The sequence below is a fragment of the Solanum dulcamara genome, chromosome 9 (genome assembly GCF_947179165.1).
Source record: "Solanum dulcamara chromosome 9, daSolDulc1.2, whole genome shotgun sequence".
In the NCBI taxonomy this organism is placed as follows: Eukaryota; Viridiplantae; Streptophyta; class Magnoliopsida; order Solanales; family Solanaceae; genus Solanum; species Solanum dulcamara.
In genome coordinates this window covers 17,110,768-17,133,789 of record NC_077245.1, presented here as the reverse complement: position 1 = coordinate 17,133,789, position 23,022 = coordinate 17,110,768, and the positions used below count along the sequence as shown (strand labels likewise).

At 34.9% G+C, this 23,022-nt stretch overlaps 1 protein-coding gene across 1 annotated transcript; it reads left to right on the top strand.

Annotated features, from left to right (window-relative positions):
* The first annotated feature begins 18,663 nt into the window (after nucleotides 1-18,663).
* On the top strand, nucleotides 18,664-21,108 carry LOC129903426 (1-aminocyclopropane-1-carboxylate oxidase 5-like). The gene is made up of 3 exons (XM_055978982.1): nucleotides 18,664-18,825; nucleotides 19,136-19,356; nucleotides 20,177-21,108. Exons 1-3 carry the CDS (start codon nucleotides 18,724-18,726, stop codon nucleotides 20,796-20,798), a joined length of 945 nt encoding a protein of 314 aa, XP_055834957.1. The 5' UTR covers nucleotides 18,664-18,723; the 3' UTR covers nucleotides 20,799-21,108.
* The last annotated feature ends 1,914 nt before the right edge of the window (nucleotides 21,109-23,022 follow it).

Here is a 23,022-nt window from a genome sequence, read left to right as displayed (position 1 = left end):
GGGTACCCTAGGCATGTCCGACACTTGAAGACCATTGCTGGTCCCCAAGAGAATCACTTAATCCAATCACACATTCATTTATTCATTCATGCACTCAGCAGAAGACTCACTATAATAGAAAACACAATCTTAGTAGACTATCTCAATCAACAATCTAAATCATTCAATATCAAAAGAATAACTTTAAGCAAAACGGTTCGAGTTAACTCAAAGGATAATAGTTTTAAAGAAACAAATCCAAGGAATAGAAACATCAACTCCAAATCTATAACTGTCTAGTCTATGAATCCTCTATTCTATTTAACAAGATGGTGCCAATGAAGAGTCTGTGGCTACCCAAAAGAAAATACCAAAAGAAAATAAAATAATCATGATTCCTCCGAAGGTAAGGAGGTCTCACCACTGTCAGGAAAAAGAAGATAGATCTTCAATGGAGTGCCTGTTGATGATCTGTAGCACCTGTATCTAAATTATAAAATGATGCAGGCCAAAAGGCGTACATGGAATGTAGAAGTATGTAAAATGACAGTAAGGAGTAACAGTCAACAATACTCACCTTAATCTTCACAATCACCTTAAAAGAAAGGAACTCAATCAAAATGTTATAAGTTTAAAGCAAGAGTATGGTTTAGAAAAAAACCAATCTTATACAATCCAACCCAATCTAACCAGAATACTATCAAGACCTATATAAGAGTTTTTCTTATCCGACAACCATCACTTATGAGCTAGTGATGGTACAATAATCCGACGTTATTGCCACATCCATTCAATACCGTTTTAGGGTAAGAATGAATCCACCAATCATGGATCCATAACCAATCAAGTCCTATCATATCAGGATAATAGACTAGGAAACATACGACTTAAAGGTTCAATCATGTCCTATATTTGGCAATGTAGTTATTGGGTTCGAGTAATTACTTACTCTTACCCAATTTTATGCTCGATAGTCCTTCCAAGAATCAAATCCTATAAGATAATCAATCCAAATCATACCAACTCAACAAGTCTAAAATAAACTCTTATCAGTTCATCAGTTCTATCTAATCAAATCTTTCAACCAATCAATTTCCCAATCATTTATTTAAGAGAAGTTTGAAAAATCATTTATGACAACAACAAGTGAGACCATTCACTTAGGTTGAAGTATAAAAATATAAGAGACTATCAAGTTCATCAGCTTTATCAGCTTGCTCACATCCCGATCACAATCATGCATTTACAAATTCAAAACTCTAGAATCAATCCTTAAGAATATATATTAAATATCCATGAATATGCTATCAGGGTTTATGAAACAAGTAGTTCAAATCATTTGTTCAAGTAAATAGTTCATAGAAAAGAATCAATTTCTCAATAATCAGTAAAACATGTTAAATTTAAGAAAGAAATTCTCAAGAAACACAATCATGGAGACTGAATCCATTCGCAATCAATCTATCACAATCATGGGCACATTGAGGAGCAAAGTCCATTTTTAGTTCAGCCTTACATACCTAGAAGTTAGAGAGAATGATTGAAACTCGAAGGGATTTCTCAAAGACCTTGAACCCTAGCTTTCTTTCTTTTCTCCAATCGCTTCTCTCAAGAAAGTACAAGTGTGAATGAGAGAAAACCCTATTGGGTATGATAAGGGACTGATTTATTTTGTCCTTGAAAGTGAAGGTTCAGTTGGGAAAAGGTGGGAAAGGACTGGAATGCCCTTTATTAAAATTAGGTGGGCACTCTTAACGGAATGCCACTATGGCCCGTGAATCTCACCATGGTCCATGGTGGTGTCCGTGGTCCTAGACTTAAGCATGGGTCAGGAGGGTTTTACCTTTACGGAGGCTACCACGGTGCTTGGTGAGTTTCATGATGAGGGACTCAGGATGGCTTGGGGAGAGGTGGCCACCACAGAGACCACCACAGCTCATGGTGGTCACCATGGGGTATGTTACTCTCTCGTGGTCCTCGCATATCTCAAGGGTCCAAGGGGTCGGGCTCACGAAGGGCTTTATGGATCATAATAAGCACTACAGAGTATAGAGCCTTCTGTGGTCTCTTTGTTACTGTATCTCCCACTTGCCAGGCCTCTTCACGGGCACTCTTCACGGGTCAAGAAGATCATTATGGCCCGTGAAGGACCTTGTGGCTAGCCTCTAGTGAAATTTTCAAATCATTTAGTGTTAGTTTAGTCTAAGGACTCTGGGGTGTTATAATATCTCTTTCTTGGGGTCATTCATCCTCGAATGAAGGCCAAGATAGGAACTCACTCAAGGCACTAATGCAATCAAAACTCAAATACTCAATCGATCAAACAATCACTATGCTGACTTAAGAATGCATATTAAATACTCAAACTCGGGACAAACATCAACTCAAAGATTAGAGAAAGAAACAGTACCATCAATATCATTATTAGGAGACACGAATAGATATGGATGTCTAGCTTTCATATCCTCTTCAGCTTCCCATGTAGCCTCTTCAAAAAGCTGATTTCACCATAGAACTTTGACGGATGCAACATCCTTGGTTCTCAATTTATGAGCCTAACGATAAAAAATATGAAATAAAACCTCCTCGTAATTCAAACTCTCTTTTACCCCAATGCTCTCAGTGGGAATAACAAGCGAAGGGTCTCAAAAACACTTCGTAAGAATAGATATGTGAAACACAGGATGATAGCTTCTAACTCTGATGGTAACTCTAACACATAGGCTACATTACCCACCCTTTTTACAATCTGATAAGGACCAATATATCGTGGACTCAACTTTTCATTCTTGCAAAACCTCATAATTCCCCTTATGGGTGAAACTTTTAGATTCACCCAATTATTAACCTCAAACTCCAAATCTCTCCTTCTAACATCAGTGTATGATTTCTAGTAACTCTGAGCAATCCTCAACCTCTCTTGGACTATTTTCACCTTCTCCATGGCTTGATGAACTAAGTCTGATCCAATTAATTCGGTTTCATCAACTTTAAACCAACTAATTGGCGATCTACATCTCCTCCCATACAGAGCTTCATAAAGAGCCATCTGAATACTCGAATGAAAGCTATTATTATATGCAAAATTGATAAGAGGTAAATGATCATCCAAATTACCTTTAAAGTCGATAATGCAGGCTCTCAACATATCCTCCAAAGTCTGAATCGTGCGTTCTACTTAGCCGTCTATCTGTGGATGAAAAACATACTAAGGTTCACTCTTGAACCCAACCCTTTCTAAAATAACTTCCAAAATTGAGCAGTGAATTAAGCTCCCCTATCTAAGATGATAGACAAGGGGACTCCATGAAGTCTGAAAATTTCCCAAATGTACAATGTAGCATAATCCTCTTCGGTATCACTACTCTTAACTGGTAAGAAATAAGATGACTTGGTCATTTTGTCCATAATCATCCAAATGGAATCATGTTGTTTGTGAGACCGCGACAAACCTGTAATGAAATCCATATTGATCATCTCCCACTTCCATTTTAGAATCTCAATATTCTTAGCTATTCCACATGGCCTTTAGTGCTCAACTTTGACTTGTTGGCAGTTCGAGCACTTGGACATAGACTCTGCTATATCTCTATTCATCATACTCTACCAGTAGACTTCTCACAAGTCATGGTACATTTTTGTAGAACCTGGATGGATGGAATACCTGGATCTATAGGCCTCTGCCATGATTATTTCTCGAATGCCATCAACACTTGGGCCACACAATCTGCCCTGGTACCTCAACACTCTATCTACCCCTTTGGCAAAAGCCATTACTCTTTACTTGTGAACATCATATTTCAATTGGATGTGGATGGAATCTTGATCTTCTTTTTTTTCACCTCTACAACTAAAGATGATTAAGCCTATTCAGAACAATGGAACCACTATCACTCGAGTCAATAAGCTAAACTCGTAAATATGCAAGTTTATGCCCCTCTTTGGCCAACTCCTTCTTTCCCTTCTCTACATGGGCACGTCTCCCCATAGGTAACCTTCTAAGAGCATGAGCAATAACATTAGCATTATCTGGGTGGTAGAGAATACTTATATCATAGTCCTTGAATAACTCAATCTATCTCCTCTACCTCAAACTCAGCTTTTATGAGTAAACACATATTGTAGGATCTAGTGTTCTGTGAATATGTCCATATGTAATCCATAGAGATAATGATGCCAAATCTTGAGAGAGAATACTACAGTTGCCAACTCAAGATCATGAGTCGGATAGTTCCTCTCATGAGTCTTAAGCTGTCTGGAAGCATATACAATAATATTACCCTTTTACATTAACACACAACCCAATCCAACTCTGGACACATCGCAATAGATAACAAAACCATTTGTTCCCTCTGGTAGGGGTAACATTGGTGTAGTAGTCAACCTCATTTTCAACTCTTGAAAACTCTTCTCCCAAGCATCTGACCATTAAAACTTAGTCTTTTTTTGAGTTAGCTTAGTCAATGGTGAAGATATGGATGAGAACCCTTTAATAAATCTATGGTAGTATTAGGCCAAACCCAAGAAACTTCTTATGTCAGTCAGAGATGTGGGCCTTGGCTAGTTCTTAATCGCTTCAATATTTTGTGAATCAACTCGTATGACCTAACTGGATATAACATGGCTTAGGAATGCCATAGAAGCAAGCCAAAATTCACACTTTGAAAACTTAGCATACATCTCCTTATCTTTAAGAGTCTGAAGAACAATTCTAAAATGATTAGCATGTTCCTATTCACTCCTCGAATAGATCGTATATCATCTATAAATATAATCACAAATATGTTTAAATACTATTTGAATACTCTATTCATCAAGTCCATAAATGTTGCAGGAGCGTTGGTCAAACCAAACAATATAACAAGAAACTCAAAGTGACCATATCGGGTTTGAAAAGTTATCTTTGGAATGTCACACTCCCTTACTTTCAATTGATGATAGCCTGATATGAGATCTATGTTGGAGAAAAAAGTGGCACCCTGAAATTGGTGGAACAAATCATTTATCCTGGAAAGGGGGTACTTGTTATTTATGGTGACCTTATTTAGTTGACAATAGTCAATGCACATTCTCAACGACCCATCTTTCTTTCACATGAATAGGACAGGAGCTCCCCAGGGTGAGTCACTCAGCCTAATAAATCCCTTAGCTAGGATATCTTTTAGCTCTTCTTTCAATTCTTTTAACTCAGTAGGAGCCATTCTATATGGAGGAATAGAGATAGGTTGTGTATCAGGAAGGACATCAATCCCAAAGTCTATTTCTTTATCAGGAGGGACTCCTGGTAGATCCTTAGGAAACTCATTTACAAACGAGATAGATTCGAGGGATAGAGACTCCACAATATCATCCTTCACTCACACGATGTGATAAATACACCATTTAGAAATCAATTTTCAAGCCCTAAGGTAGGAGATAAATTTACCCTTAGGCACAACAAGACTACCCTTTTATTCTAAGACAGGCTCATTCGAGAAACTGAACTTAATAATCTGAGTCCTACAATCAATAGAGGCATAAAAAACATAAATCTAGTCTATGCCAAGAATCATATCAAAATCAACCATATTCAACTCAACTAAGTCGGCCATGGTATCCTTATGATAGATAGACACATTACAATCTCTATAAACCCTCTGAGCTAAGATAGACTCACAAATCTCTATAAACCCTCTGAGTTAAGATAGACTCACCAACATGTAGATACACTAAAAGGTTCAAGAAGACACTCCGGAGTTCTATCGAATCTACTAGCCACATAAGGAGATACAAATGATAACGTGGCACCCGAGTCCATCAGAACATAACAATCAAAAGTAAAGACGAATCAAACCTGTCATAACATCTAGGAAGTTCTCCTGATCTTGATATCTACCCATAACATATAGACGGTTTGAATATCCGCCCGTACTTAAAGTGGTACCTCTTTAATTACCTCTAGCTGGTGGCGCCATTGTAGAAGACTGGGCTCTGTTGCCTTATGTTGGACACTCTCTCTAAAAATGGGCCACTTTACCACATTTGTAACATTCATTCCTTCCCTCTCTTCACTCTCCTAGATGGAGCTTACCACACTTTCCATAAGGTGGCTTTCTTTTCGAACCTTAAGACACACTAACTTAGGATTGAGAACCATAGGCTCTGGAATTCTTATGAATCTGTACCTGCTGATCATACCTGTTATATGGCATTGGTTCACTTGCCGCTGATGGAGCATAGTTGGAAGACCTTTTCTTAAAGAATAATCTGTTGCCCTTACTCTGCCTCTACTCATTCTCATGTCCAGTTGATTTTGCATTCTTGATTAAGTGTTATTCCTTGTCTTTCTTTTTATCATCCTCTACCTGCTGAGCATATACGATCAACCAAGAAAGGTTCATGTCAAAAATTAGCAGTGATGACTAACACTCCTTCTTCATGTGTCTGCCCAAATCAAAGACAAATTTCCTCATCTTAGACCTCATATTTGGAACCATCTACGGAGCATATCTAGAAAGCTAGATGAACTTAAGGCTGTACTCCTTTACAGTTATCCCCTCTTGTTTCAAATTCATGAACTCTTCTACCTTTTCTTCCCCTATCTCCTTAGGAAAGAAGTGATCAAGGAATGCTCCCTCGAATTCATCCCAAATAGCAAGCTCCGCATACTCACCTCTACCTTCTTCCCACTGGTTATACCAGACATTAGCAACATCCATGAGTTGATAGGAAACCAACTCGACCCCCTCAATTTCAGTAGCATGCATTGCTTTTAATATTTTCCATATCTCATCGATAAAGTTCTGGGGGTCCTCCTCAGCTATAAAACCCATGAAAACTGGTGGGTTCATTCTCAAGAAGTCTTTAATCCTCATGGCAGAAGATAACTCTTGAGAACTAAAGCTAGGAGGTGGAGAACTCTGGCTACCATTTCTGGCAATAACTAACTGAGTGAGCATAGCAGTCGCTCCTTGAAAATCAGCCTCTGAAGTTGGTGTAGGCTGAGTAGTAGGCTCTTAGGGTACCTCAGTAGACCTTGTAGGTCATCCCCTAGTTCTAACTCCTGATGGTAGGGGTATCTCAGATTATGGAGCTTCATTATTGGCGATGTTGCTCTGGCTAGCGGTGCATTTAGGAGGCATTATCTGCAAATATGTAAAGCATGAATTAGGAAGGAACTATTAGAATTAAACTCATTAGCACGAACTCAGAGTGTAAACAAGTGAAATAATTTCCTAATATCCTATAGCCTTCTGATTATAAGTATGGTGCACAACACACCCATAAGCAAGACTCTACTAGACACGACTTCATAGACTCCCTAAGACTCTTGTACTCTATGCTCTAATACTAAGTTTTTCATGCCCCAAGTGGGTACTCTAAGAATGGCCGGCACTTGAAGACCATTGTTGGTCACCAAGCGAACCATTTGGTTAAATCACATATTCATTCATGCACTCAGCGGAAGACTTACTACGATAGAAAACACAATCTTAGTGGACTATGTCAATTAACAATCTAAATCATTCCATATAAAAAGAATAGCTTTAAGAAAAATGGTTCAGGTCAACTCAAAGGACACTAGTTTTAAAGGAAACAAATCTAAGGAATAGAAACATCAACTACAAATCTATCACTGTCTAGTCTATGAAGCCTCTATTCTATTCAACTAGATGGTGCCAATGAAGAGTCCATGGCTACTTAAAAGAAAATACAAGAAGAAAAGGAAATAATCATGATTCCTCCGAAGGAAAGGAGGTGTCACCACTGTCAGAAAAAAGAAGATGGATCTTCAACGGAGTGCCTGTTGATGATCTCTAGCACCTATATTTGTATCATGAAATAATGCAGGCCAAAAGGCGTCAGTACATGTATGTAAAATAGCAGGAAAAAGAAACAGTCAACAATACTCACCTCAATCTCCACAATCAACTTAAAACAAAGGAACTCAATCAAAATGTTATAAGTCTAAAGAAAGAGTAAGGTTTAGACAGAAACCAATCTTATACAATCCAATCCAATCTAACATGAATACTATCAAGACCTATATGAGAGTTTCTCTTATCCAACAACATCATTATAAGCAGTAATAGTACAACAAGCCGACGTTGTTTCCACTTTTGTTCAATACCTTGCTAGGATAAGAATGAATCAACCAATAATGGATCTAGAACCAATCAAGTCTTATCATGTCAGAACAATAGACTAGGAAACATCCGACTCAATGGTTAAATCATCTCCTACGTTTGGCGATGTAGTTATTAGGTTATATTAATTACTTACTCTAACCTAATTCGGTGCTCGATACTCTATCCAAGACTCAAAGCCCATAAGAAAATCAATCCAAATCATGCCAACTCAACAAGTCTGAAATGGACTCTAATCAGTTCATCAATTCTATCCAATCAAATCTTTCAACTAATAAATTTTCTAATCATTCCCAATCATTTATTTAAAAGAGGTTTGAACAATCATTTATGAAAACATTCAAGTGAGGCCATTCACTTAGTTCAAATCATTTTTTCAAGAAACTAGTTCATACAAAATCATCAATTTCTCAATAATCAGTAAAACACGTGAAATTTAAGAAACAAATTCTTAAGAAACACAATCATGGAGACTTATTCCATTTAAAATCAATCTATCACAATCATCGGCACATAGAGGAACAAAGTCTATAATTTAGTTCAGCCTTACATACCTAGAAGTTAGAGGGAGCAATCAAAACTCAAAGGGATTGTTCGAAGACCTATAACCCTAGCTTTCTTTCTTTTCTCCAATCATTTCTCTCAAGAAAGTACAAGTATGAATGAGAGGAAAACTTATTGTGTATGATAACGTACTATTTTTTTTATCCCTAAATAAGTAGGGTTCAGTTGGGAAAAGATGGGAAAAGACCGAAATGCCCTTCATTAAACTTGATGGGCACTCTTCACAGAAGGCCACTACGATTTGTAGTGGTGTCCGTGGTCCTGAACTTGAGCATGAGTCAGGAGGGGTTGACCTTTATGGAGTCCACTATGGTCTGTTATGCTAATCATGGTCCGTAGTAGGTGTCGTGGTCAGAGACTCAGACTTTCTTAGGGAGAGGTGGCCACCATGGAGACCACTATGTGGCGTGGTCCTGTCCTATGATCCTCGCGTGTCTCAGGGGTCCAGGGGACGTAGAACCTTCTATAGTCCCTTCTTTACCCTATCTCCTACTTTTCAAGCCTCTTTACGGGCACTCTTCATAGGTCGTGAAGAGTGACACGACCCGTGAAAATTCTCATGGCCAGCCTCTAGTGAAATTTCAGATCATTCAGTGTTAGTTTAGGCTAAAGACTTCAAGGTATTATTCAGTGTTAGTTTAGGCTAAAGACTTCGGGGGTGTTACACTTCTACCTGTAGAGGTCATGTGAACAGACAATACCTATAACTCAAGATTTAATCTCTTGACGAATAAACTGATCCTCTCCTCCGCTATAGTCACTAGTTGCATAGCATATCTAGATAAGGCATGGAACTTAGCCTCGTAAGTAGCCACTATCATGCCACCCTGCTCAAAATCTATGAACTCATCCTTCTTATGGTCTCTCAGTGTTTTGGGCACATACTTCTCCAAAAACAAGGCATGAAACTTAACCCAAGTGAGTGTATGCAAAACTGGCGATCCAGATTCCACGAAGGTCCTCCACTACTACATGGCTTCACCTTAAAGCTGGAAGGTCACGAGCTCAACTCCATACTGGTGGATTATTCCCAATTTTTGCAGCCTCTCATAGCAGTCTAGAATGAACACATAAGCATCCTCACTCACAAAAAACATTAGAGGCTTTAGCTTCAAAAACTTAGTCAATATATGATGCTCAGTACCAGTCACCACTGGACCCAGAAGTGGATGAAAAAAGGCATCAGAGTCCAACACTACATCCATTTGAGGAACTACAATAGTAGGATGAGCAACTGGAGATTGGGCCATGGGCACTGTGGGAATGGCTCCAGTTCCTACCAACCCATTCAAAAAAGTCATGATCTGCTGGCTATAACTGGGTCCAGATGGGGAAAGTCCTCCAACCTCGACTTCTGCATCTTTTTCTACCTTTGGCTGGGGTATGGGAGGGGCCTCTCCCTATGGAACATTATCATCTTGAACCTCACCCCTGGAAAGTGTGGTCCTTCCTGGACGTCTCTCACGGCCCCTTCTTCTGCCTCTACCTTAACCATGCCCTCTAACAACTGGCTCCTCCTATGGCTTGACGGGAGCTACGGGCCATACACCATTGTAACCTTATTAACCATCTGCTAATAAGAGAGTGCAAGAGGTTAAATACCAATTTAGATCACCAAATACCAATTGGAATCAAGTCATAGCACGAAGAAAGAAGAAGATAAGGATATTTCCTAAAGTCTTGTAGCCTCTCAAAGAAAAGTATAGACATCTCTGTACCATTCGGCAAGACTCTACTAGAGTGATTTTGATACAATAAGATCAACGAACCTAGGGCTATGATACCAACTTTGTCACGACCTAAAATGGATTATGAGTGGCACCCACACTAACCCTTCAGTGGGAGAAGTAAAACTACACCCCAGACTAGCATCCTGATACAAAAGTAAGCATAAAAAGATGTGGCAACAGATTTTATATAAGTTTTAAGCTGAATCTATTAACTTAGGAATAACTCAACATAGTCATAAATAAAACATGGGGAAGTCAACCCCCTAAAACCTGAAAGTCATTGTACCAAAGCTACTACATAGCAATTCTAAGAGTAAGGGATACAATCTAAGTTCAGAAGGGTAGACTAAGAACTAAGATGGAATCCACGACAGCCTGAAAGAGTTGGCTCACCCTTAAATTCAACAATCACTAGTCTCCTAGCTGAGTCTGTCAATAGCCACCTAAACATGCCCTATACTCAATAAGGAAAAAGTAAGTGCAGTATCAGTACACATAATCAATGGTGTACTAGTAGGATCACGCGATCAATCCAGTCAATGAAACATATGCAAGCAACTATAAAGTAGTAAAGACAGGCATCTATGAAACACATTACTAATTAGCAAGTTCATAAGCATGATTTAGTTCACAATGTCTTTCTCAACAACTAATCCTCTCATGGGATCCATACCCAAAAATGAGTTGTGTCGGAATGTGACACCCGATCCCTATATATATGTGTGTATATGTGTGTCAGAACATAAAATCCAATCATTTTATGTATATATGTATGTGTCAGAATGTGACACCCCATCCCTATATGTATGTGTATGTGTCAGAATGTGACACCCAATCCCTAGGTACACATGTATATCAACCACAACCTCAATCACATTTATAAAAACCACAATGAATGTTGCACATGCTTGCATAGTCAAGTAACAGATTCATTTCGTGCAATTAATCTCAGAATTCACTTGATTAAATTTGTTACATCTTTTCTAGTCTCACACATGCAGACAATATTATTAACTGCAACAACAAGCACATGTAATATAGACAAGAATGTAAAAACCATCACCAAAACCAATCCTTGAAAACTCTAAAAAGCTGGAGCTTTCCCTTTTTGAAGTTTTTTAGCTTGTTGTCGGTCTAAAATTACACAAAAAATGCACAAATCAATGAACTATTGGCCTCCAATATCTGGGTTACATCAAAATTCTAACCCTTGGCCACTTTTATATGACCTCCCACCAACTAAGTCTTTTCTTACCATTAAATTAAGGTCAAGAACCCTCCCTCAAGGTATTTACCATAGATTCTAGGTCCTAAGAACCAAAATACAAGATAAAGGAGCGATTAACCTGCCTTTCACACAAAATCTGGTGAAAAATTAAAGGAATATCACCCTAGGTCACTTCTGGTCTCTCTAGAACAAAGTGAGAGGAATAAAATCAGCTTACAAACTTTTACCTGTTTAAAACCGCATTTGTCCAGCCATGGTGACACTTACCCCACTATGGCGACTGCCATAACAGGTACAATCCCACCATGGTAGGTCACATGGAAATAAAAGCTTCGAATTTTTGTCCCAAACCCTCATTTTGCAACATGCCCTCAAAACATGATGTCCTAAAATTAACCCTTCACGCCAAGATCAATTACAGGATTTCTACTCACCCGAATTTGATTTTGTAAAGTCGTACAGGCTCCTTAGTGTCTTGGATATCAATTCTAACTATCACACTGATAAAATCATCACTCATCTATTACTGGATTATCCAAATCTCATCTGACTCAGATTCCGTCCAAGTCTAACCTAGGCTCAATTTTTCTAAGTTTCTACTCAAGAGTTTTCTGGCATAATTTCCTTCCTTGTTGACTTGTCCATAACGATGGGGACAGATCATTATAAATTCTAAGTCCGTAGAAGCTAATCAATTGTGTTGTAGGAATAATTAGGTATTGCTAACATATCGAGTATTTCCACTTGAGGGTAAGACATTAAAACTTTCCCATTTGGCTCAAAAGCCTATATGTTTTATATCAATGATGATACATTCTATTGTGCTATTGATGAAAGTGATTGGAAATTTGTCCTACTTATCTTATTTAGTTTATCCATTGATATTTTGTAAGTTTTTGTTTTGAGATACTTTATTCTAGATAGTTGGTTAATTTGATATTGAACAAGGAAAAAATATGAACAACGTGGAGCACTATATAGAGATCAACAATTCAACCTAGAGGTTGAGGACAAGGTGATGCATGTTCTTGTCTTATTTCCATGAATTTAAACATAAAAATATTGTCTACTAATACTTAGTGGTACCTTGAATAAACCAACCCATATTAAGATGAGGTATGGCTATTTTGTAGCCTATCTTCTTAGTCTACTAATACTCTGTCTAAAAGTATGAACACCCTAAATATTTAAGGCTAACACCCGAGCCATTCTTCATATGCATATAGACTCGAACTCGATGACTTCTAATTGTATATATATTTGTAAATCAATTCTTAAGTTCTGTATTAGAGGTGAATTAGAGTCATAAGGAACCTCTAGTACTAAGTCGAGTTCAAAGATTCTTTACCAATTAAATTTTCGTATAAGATCTTATAAGGGTCAACTTCAAATAACCATAACTCTTAGAATATTAAGTTTTAGGTAGACCATGACCTACCAAATTAAATATCTATGTGTTCTCTTTCCAAATCCACCAAGTTTTCCTCATTTAAAGTTTGGAGTAAAAATTATGGTCATTTTACTAGAGACACTCCAACCTGGTAGAAGTCCACAATGGCTCTGAGACACGGAGAGGATACGAACTTCACTGCCTAAGACAAACGACGTTCCTTTAATTTGTTTTGAGGGTATTTTTGTCATATAAATCTTTAGGGAGTTATTTTAATGTACCTAAATGTGTAGAAATTAGTTTTTCTTAATTAAAAACCCTCTCATTCACTCCTAAACTTTAACGCTCAAGAATTTTCAAGAAAATATCAAGTTAGGGTTCTCTTTCAAAATTCTTCATCAAGGTAAGTTCTTCTCCATAGATTTCAAGCTTTCCAATCAAAATTTCTTCGTGAATCTCTAAGGAAAATCTTAAATCCTAACCATAGAGTTTCCAAGAAAATGAATCCAAGAATTTCAAGAAAGGGTTTCTTGATTCTTCTTCTTCAAGATAGGATTCTTCCTCAATATTTGTGGAGCTTTTAAGGTATGCAATTATAATTATAACATGGATTGAGTTCTTCTGCGTGCCCTACATCTTCATTGATTCTAGTTGAGTTGAGTTTCAAGATTGCGTGAGTTGAGTTCTTGAGTTATTTATAATTCCTATTGAGTATTGTATATAAATTTTATTGTGTTCTTGTATATATTTTAATATATCTTGATGAGTTTTATGAGTTGAGTTTTTTTGAGAGTATGGATTCATTTTTGCATTCACATGAACCCTAATTGAGTTATGCATCAATTATTTTATGCACTATTTAGAGCCTAAAGAACGAATATTTTCATCTTTGATTGAGAAAGAGTTTGAACATGAGTTGATTTTGAGAAGTCTTTCATTTAACATTTTGAGCATGAGTTGAGAAGTCTCTCAATTATTATTTTGAGCATGAGAATTATTGATTATAAATGAGTTGAGCATTTTAAACATCTATTTTTGAGTCTAAGTTGAGGAGTTAAATTATGCTTTAAATGCATTCTTTGAGTTGAGATGAGTTGAGTTTTGAGCTAAGTCCAAAAGAGACTAAATGAGTTAATTGAGTATTTTTCTCACTTGATGTATATGAGCATAATAAAGTATTTTGGGAGTGGAATTGAGCACCGGTATGGGGTAAGATTAGAGGCAACCCAAATCCCATAATCTACGTAGCCAACGTAGGATAGAGGCTATGCCTCTCTAAGTCCCAAAACGATGGACTTTGATTGATTATGGATCTAGTGAGGGTGATCGTCCCTTACCCTGGCAAGGTATTGGACGGCTACGACAATAGTAGTGCAAAACGTTGTATCATCACTAGCTCATAAGTGATAGTTATCGGTTATAGAAACTTCACAAGACTAAAATATTATATTTTTATATACTAAGTTGTATTTATTATTGCATATCATATAAAGCATTGTATTATTTGATTTTATGCTTTATTGAGTTGAGTCATTTCAGAGTGAGTCTCTTGAGTTGAGTTGAGTATATTTGAGTAAGTTTTCTTTCATTTATATTACATACTCGTACATTCCATGTACGTCATTTAGCCTGCATCATTTTATGTTGCAGACACAAGTATTAGTGATCATCAACAGACGTATCATTGAGGATCTACTTCTCCAATTTTTGGTGAGACCTCTTTGCATTCGGGGAGATCCTTTCTTTCCGGTCATTCTTTATTATTTAATAATTCTTTGAGGTAGCCGTGGACTTATCTCAGCACCTTCTTACGAGTTAGTTAGATGCTTCATAGAAAGAGTAGAGGTCAGTAGAAGGATTCTTCAGAGTCTATTTTTAAACCATATATAATTTCATTATTGAGTTTATGACGTTGAGCTACATCATACTTTTGGAGTATTTTCAATTTATTATTTATTTATTGATAATGATGTTTCTAAATGCCCACTTGAGCTAACTGTCTATTGAGCCAAGTCTTCCGCTGAGTGATTGAATGAGTGATCAGACCAAGTGGTTCGCTTGAGGGCAGCAATGGTCATTGCCTTATCATGTTTTCATATCATGTATTATACCACGTTATTTCATATCCTCCATACTCATTACATTCTAAATATTGACACATACATCTCTTGTGCCTATATTGTTTTATAATATAGGTTCTGACGTTCCTCCATCCGGCCGTGGCTAGAGGATTAATCAGATTTGCTTAGCTTTTGGTGAGTCCTCATGGTCCGAAGACATGGCCATATTATAACTTCTTATGGTTCTTACAGTCATTTCGGTGTTCAGACTATTCGTGAGCTAGGGTTGTACTAGTCACACTCATGATTAGTAGAGGCTAGTCGTCATACGTAGTATAATTCCGTTTATGAAGTCTTTGTACTTTGATTTTGGTATCGTATGAGATATCATTTGAAACTCATGTTCCGCTTTTCGATTTATTTGATTATGTTGATTATCTTAGTGCCATACTTATGTCAAGTGGCTTGTTTAGAATCTTTTGGAATTCTATTCGCCATGTCACGTCTAAGGGATAGTTTGGATATATTGTGACAAAAGTCATCAATGAAAAGAATCTGATAAAGAGTAGGCACGATTTTTACACTGTTATGACATGGCCTGAATCGAAGGTTTTGGACAAGTATGTGTTGCCTGTCAAAGCTGGACTGCCAGACTTGTATGATTTGTACATCAAAAGAATAGAAAAATAGAAGCTTTTCAATTTTCTTAATTTTTTTGGTGAATGTGCGGACCAATTTTAGTTTCAGCTACGGAAAGTGAATTTTGTTTAATCAGATCACCTTTTCTCTTGAGCTATCATATATATCATCGCTACTGTTAGCTCACCTGTTGCTGATCTTTAGAAATGCTATGGTTATAAAGTTAAATGCTTGACAAATTAATTTGTTTCATAGTGGTGTTGGTTAGCATATGCATTATATTTCTGTCATGATAGTTAATCTAGCTTGTTCTTCTTGGAATTGTCATACTTCTTATTTTTTATTTATTTTGGTTTATGTTTCTTTTCCTTTTGGGGGTAGGGGGTCAAGGATTATGATACAGGGTTAGTAGGTAATCGAGCGTTCCTTATCAATATTATTAGTATTATTATTCTCCTACTATCTTATTTTTCGATTTTAATATTACATGTTTTCTTTGTTTCAATTATCGCATTATTTGTTATTATCATTAAAATTCTCTTCATTTTTTTCAGAATAACTTCTTCGCTAATGTATTTGCTTTGTATACTTGATTTTTTATATGCTTTACTTGATCCGATGATCTATCGGAAACAACCATTCTGCATATATATTACCTTTCACAAACCTCACTTATGGGATTATAGAGGGCGTATTAGGTTGTTGTTGCTATGGAGAGGAAAGGAAGTTCTAATGGTACGAGTCTGGGAGGAAGAACCTTTGAGAACAATGAGAATTTGGTCTATGTTTATTTCCAAAATTTAGTGCTATTAACAAAGCTTGTTAATTATAGATTTTCTTGGCTATTGATAAATTGTCCATTCCTATAAATTTCTTTCACAGTACAAAGTCTGGTGCATAGAAGCTGCTTGTGACTTGCCAAGCTTCAAGCTGCTATCTTTCTTGTTTGGCTTTTGGTGCTTTGTGAAAGACGTAAGTAACGTATATGTGTTGATATTTTGCATAATTATGGATAAATAAAGATGGATGGACGAGGTACTAATTGATTGACTATTTGAATTTTCATTTTGTATTAATAATATTTGATATCTCATCTTATAATTCTCTAGTGTTTCTTATTCTCCTAGCCTCATGTAATAGTAATAAATAAATCAAAAATTGCAGATGGATGAGAGATACTAATAAAAGTACATACCATCAATGATAGATAAAAAAAATCCAATATATATATATATATATATTTTCATTCCCTATTTGGTATTCATATTAGAGCTTAACTAATTTGAATTCGTGCCGTATAGGCCTTCATTCGGAAGAACACACTTCCTACTGAGAATTTTTTATATCCAAGACTCTAATTCAAAATTTTTGATTAAAGAAGAAGTAGTTTCATCTGATGCTCATATATTGTTAATTGGTCAATATTAGCTGTACCCATTAATGATGAACCCCAATATTCGGACATTCAGAATAAAATTAATGGTCAACAATTAACCTAGTGTTCAATTGAAGTATTAAACGAAGCTGGCTCAAAGGTACAAATTATATTATCTTCAAGACCTCTAACATGTTACCAGAAAGTTAACTTTTAAATTAATTGTTTCAGTTCAGACCCTATTAGTTACTTAAATTAACTAATTAAAGCGTTGACAAATTTCAGTATTAATTTTAAATTAAAGTTACCATCTTTCTTAGACCTCAAATTATGCCTAAAAATAGTGTAGATTAAATTAATTAACTGATCCCTTTACATTACAAATACAAATAAAATACATGTCATGCTTTATGAAAGTCAAAGGCAAAATACGTGTATAGTCAACGGTGCTTGTCGGCAGCCATATTCAAGTAATTAACAATTTATGAAGCCATTACATCTTTTTATTATAATTATTCAAACTGAAACTCTTCAAAAAAGAAAAAGAAAAAAAGGGTTAAGTGAAATTCTGTTTTGGCTAATTAAAATACTAATAAGTTTGAGCTACAAACTATTTGTCCAAGCTTTCAAAATCTGTTACTCTAAAAAGTACTTTTGAATAATAATAGTTAACACATTTGTTAGCATTTCAGAAGCAATTTATATTTGACCAATATTTGAAAAGTAATTTTAAATATCAAATTACTGAAAAAAATGTATAATTAGGATTCTTTTACAATTAGTTATTTAATTGTACAAACAATTTCAAATATTTATTATGAGAGACTTTATAATTAAGTTTTTTTTTTAATGTTTATGAGACTTTGGTCATAAATATATTGTTGATAATGCATAAATTTAGTTCTTATTTGCCAAAAAAAAAAAAGCCTTTCTACAATTCTAGGCAGTTATTTATTTATTTATTTCAATTTCTCCCCGCAACAAAAGTCTGTCTACCATTATTGAAAAATGCTCAAGTTTTACTATAAAATCCAGTTAACTTTCCAAAATAAGTATTTTTGTTTTTAAAAAAAAGAATAAACACTTGTGTTTTGAAGAAATTTGGTCAAATGGGCAATTAGTGTATTTGTCCAACTTATAATGGTTGAATATAAATACTTTAGCGCAACCCATGAAGGCTCATGAATATTCAAAGGATGAAAGGAACCAGTACTAATACTACTATTAATTATGTCCTTAACAACTTAATTATTTGATTATTAGTAATATTATGAGATGGAAATGCAGTATTAATTATTATGTGTTGACGAAAATGCTTCTGTTTGGGGTATAGGCAATGACTCATAAAGCATTGACCTTGTTTCTTATGTTCATTATTAATAACATTTTGTCACCGTCCAAATTATCCTAGCTACTCCAACGGCTACACTTTCTTAATTTGTTAAAATATATGTTGATTAAATAAGAAAAATAAATTATTTAGAAAGTTGACATCATGAAATTATTTTGGCTATAAATAGGACTATGGTACTCGTTTCCTATACCACAACACAATAGTGCCAGCCTAAAAAAAGAAAAAAAGAACATATCTCTCTTTTTGGATACTTGTATCTTGTTATTATAATTTCATCAATGGCTATTCCAGTAATTGATTTCTCAAAACTTAATGGAGAGGAGAGAGACAACACTTTGGCTCAGATTGCCACTTGCTGTGAAGAATGGGGATTCTTTCAGGTAATTTTTTCTTATTTAGTCATCACGACTAGCTAGAATGAGCAAGCATAAAGCTATAAGACAGTGAAAAATGACATTATTATCTTATAATTTCATAGGTCTTAAAAAGAATGCACATTTTTAAATTTGAAAATAAATTTATTATAAACTTCTCATCTTATCATGATGACACAAGCTTTTACAATAATCACACAAATATTGCACTTTATTTAAAACTAAAAATTTCAAAGCTAGCTAGTCTTCTGTTTTACGTTTCTTAAATTTCATGCCTAATCAAAGTATGAAACATGAATTATTGTGATTTGTTTAGTTGGTGAATCATGGGATTCCTGTGGAACTTCTTGAGAAGGTGAAGATAGTTTCTTCAGAAAGCTTCAAGAAGGAAAGAGAAGAGAATTTCAACAAGTCAACAGCAATGAAATTGTTGAATGAGATGGAGAACAATAATAGCAAAGTTGAAAATGAAGACTGGGAAGATGTATTCCTTCTCACTGATGATAATGAATGGCCCTCCAACATTCCTCAATTCAGGTCTAACTTTTACATTAATACCATTAGGCGAATTTAGAATTTTAGAATATCGGTATATCGATCATTAAATATATATATATATAATCGGAATTGATCTTTATAATTTTCTAGATTTAAAACTTAATCTTCAACTAAGTGCATTATTTAGTGTTCTGCCCCATAATTTGGCCTATAAATTTGGCCGGATTACTATTACCAACAAAATTATACATCTTCTTCTTGTTGTTTTGATATTTTACCTTTTTTCTGTCCTCCTAATTTTCAAATGAACTCGGAAATAATAATTAGATTTGTAACTTGCAAACCCACCTTGCATCATTTAGGTCATGTAGAAAAGAGTTTAATTTAATTCTTTAATTTGATGGTTAATTTTCTTTTTACAATATTAAATCACCTAAAAGATATGTAACTATAATTAATTAATTAACTATCCATAATAAATTGTATTAGTAACCTCAAAAATAAGCAAACACTTCTTTTTTTTTAGGTGTGTGTGCAACTCACTCTCTATTATCAATTCAAGCTCTCATTTTTTCGCTCTTGAGTTGTCACTAGCTAGTCCCTCTCTTACTCCTCTTATTCTTTACTCTTTCAAGATCATTCAAAGTGGGACAATGCCCAAAAATTCTTTTTTGAAGGATTAAGATGACTTTTCACAATAACTTGAAAGATTATACATTAACAATCATTTACTTTACGCTGCATTTTTTGGTAACAAGAAGAAAATCAAATCAAATCAACGAAGTATAAAACATGCTTTTATATCATTTCGATCATTTAATTTACACTAATAATATATTTATTTGAATTAATTAAACAGGGAAATAATGAAAGAGTATCGATCAGAAGTAAAGAATCTAGCACAACGAGTGATGGAAGTAATGGACGAAAACTTAGGTCTACCAAAAGGCTACATCAATAAAGCCTTCAATAACGGCGAAGAAGGTTCCAAAAATGCATTTTTCGGGACTAAAATCAGTCATTATCCACCTTGTCCAAATCCCGAAATGGTGAATGGTCTACGAGCACACACCGATGCTGGTGGTGTAATTTTGCTTTTTCAGGATGATCAAGTGGACGGTCTCCAAATCCTTAAGGATGGCGAATGGATCGACGTTCAGCCGATCCAGAACGCCATCGTCATCAACACGGGTGACCAAATTGAGGTCCTTAGTAACGGGAAATACAAGAGTGTTTGGCATCGAGTTTTGGCTAAGGAAAGTGGAAATAGAAGGTCAATTGCGTCTTTTTACAATCCTTCTTTAAAAGCTACTATTGCTCCTGCACCTCAGCTAATTCATGTTAAGAATAATAAAGAAGATAATAAGGTGGAATTAATTAGTAATTATCCAGCTTTTGTGTTTGGTGATTACATGAATGTTTATAGTGAACACAAGTTTTCACCTAAAGAGCCAAGATTCCAAGCTGTCAGAGCCATGTGATGATATGGTCAAGGAGACATTTTATTATTCCATTTTATCATAGTTTATTTTAATTATTTTTTTTGTAATGTGTGGAGTCTATTTTTTTTCCTTCTTTGTTTGGTTCGTATGGAATTGTTTGTATTACTTGTTTGTCAATCATCAATATAGCAGTGCACAAAATTATGCCTGCTTTCTTGGATTATTTTTTTTGTATTTTCTCTTTCGCGATATGTATCTAAATATTAATTCTGTCTTTGTAAATCACATATATAATATGGACATGCTCTCATGCATGTGTGCTTTTATAATATATAGATTAATTATATAATTGTTAGCTATCTTTTTTTCAGCCCTTTTCTATTTCTTGTAATTGTTTATCATTGTTTTTTTTTTCCATGTAAATGTGACTATAAGGATTCAAAATTAAAGTTTGACTGACACTGACCTTAAGCTTATTAATGTTTGTTCTCTTTATAAAGACAAGGTACTCATACGTTTTTTTTACTGTTGAATCTTCCATTCATCTTAATATTTTCTATTTATGCGTGTTTGTCTTTTCTTTTTTATTAATAATTACTCTCTCAAAGTCTCCAATTCGAACTAATATATCTGATTCCGTAATATTTATGAACGACTCCGTGAGCAGACAAAAATAACTTTATTATTGTGTTTGACATTTAAGATTCAACACTTCTTTTACAATCACATCTGCTGTTGATTACTCATTCGGGTTCATAATAAGTGTCCACCAATTAGCCTTTAGTACATACCTTTAAAAAAAAAATACTAACTCCTAGAAAAAATAGGTATTTTGACTAAACTAACATAAAATATTGAAGTAATTTAAAAATCTTCTTAGGGATATGTAAATATGGGTAAATCTGAAAAAATAGTGTTAATTTCTTCTAAATAATTATGTAAATGGGCATGAATTATTTTGAACCAAAATAAAAAGGCCAAGTGAACAAGGTCATTATATAGGAAAAATTACATGAACTGTGATGAATTTCATCATATCTATCCAAATTCATAAATGTTTATTTATAAAATCAATTTTATCATTTCAAAATATTTTTCAGCATATAAAGTTAAGTTTATTAGTTACTATACTATTTGTGACCAGCTAATTCAAATGAACCCTTAAAATGTCGTCGAGCCTTGAAAAGATTATAATATCAAAATTAACTGAGTTGAATCTTAGCTTAAGGAAGAATAAATGAAGTTGTTAAACAAAATAAAATCATTTGGCACATTCTCTCTCTCTCTTAATTAAATTATCAACATGTCAAAATAATAATTACTAAATCATTATACATTAAAAGTTTGTGTGAACTACTGTGAACAGTGAACTTAGTACAAATTCGAACTCATGATTGATCCAAAACCATATAGTATATAATTATTTTTATTTAATAAAGAAATAAATATAACAGATCGAGCAGACCAACGTAAACTAAGCAAAACAGATGTACTACTGGATTTGTACCCTCGATTGTCCCCTTTCCATGTAGGCTACCTGCATGCCTATTCGTTCAGTCAACTTAATTCGCCTAATTTATATCTGAGTAGATTTAGAATTTAAATTTAATAGATTCAATTTATATTACTATTAAAGTTATAGGTGCAGATTCACCACTTGTTGAGATCGATAATATATATGAGAATTGACAAACAATTACTAATTGACAAGGTCATCATATAGTAAAACCATACATGGTTTCGTCCATCAGGAATCATGATTCGTAGGTGCATTTATGTTAAATTAGGTCTTAGGTTTAATTCACACCCCAAAAACTAACTCAAAGGGAGGAGGATTGCCTAAGCCTTAAAAGGAGTCCACCCATTTCATTAATCATCAATGTGAGACTTTTGTCATTCTTCAACACTCCACCTCACCTCCGGTGCTTATCATTTGGTGCATGGGCAATTTTTTAATTTTGAGTGCCAACATTGAGTTAGACGGATCCTACTCTAATACCATGTTGAATTAGGTCTTAGGTCTAACTCATACTCCAAAAGCAAGCTCAAAGGGAAGAGGATTGCCCAAGCCTTATAAGGAGTCCACTCATCTCATTAACCACCAATGTGGAACTTTTGTCATTCTTCAACAATCTACTTTTATTATTCAAATTAAAATATGTTTAAATGTAAATATATATGTATTTATTTATTAGAATATTATTTCTAAATCAAAATTACTGAATAATTAACAATTTGAAATGGTTTATTTTGTATAGTTTAT

Excerpts from the sequence above, each read along its gene's own strand:
- LOC129903426 (XM_055978982.1), top strand. The coding sequence starts at position 18,724 with ATGGCTATTCCAGTAATTGATTTCTCAAAACTTAATGGAGAGGAGAGA. Across the intron at positions 18,826-19,135 it reads AAGAATGGGGATTCTTTCAG|TTGGTGAATCATGGGATTCC; the intron begins GTAATTTTTTCT and ends TGATTTGTTTAG. Across the intron at positions 19,357-20,176 it reads TCCAACATTCCTCAATTCAG|GGAAATAATGAAAGAGTATC; the intron begins GTCTAACTTTTA and ends TTAATTAAACAG.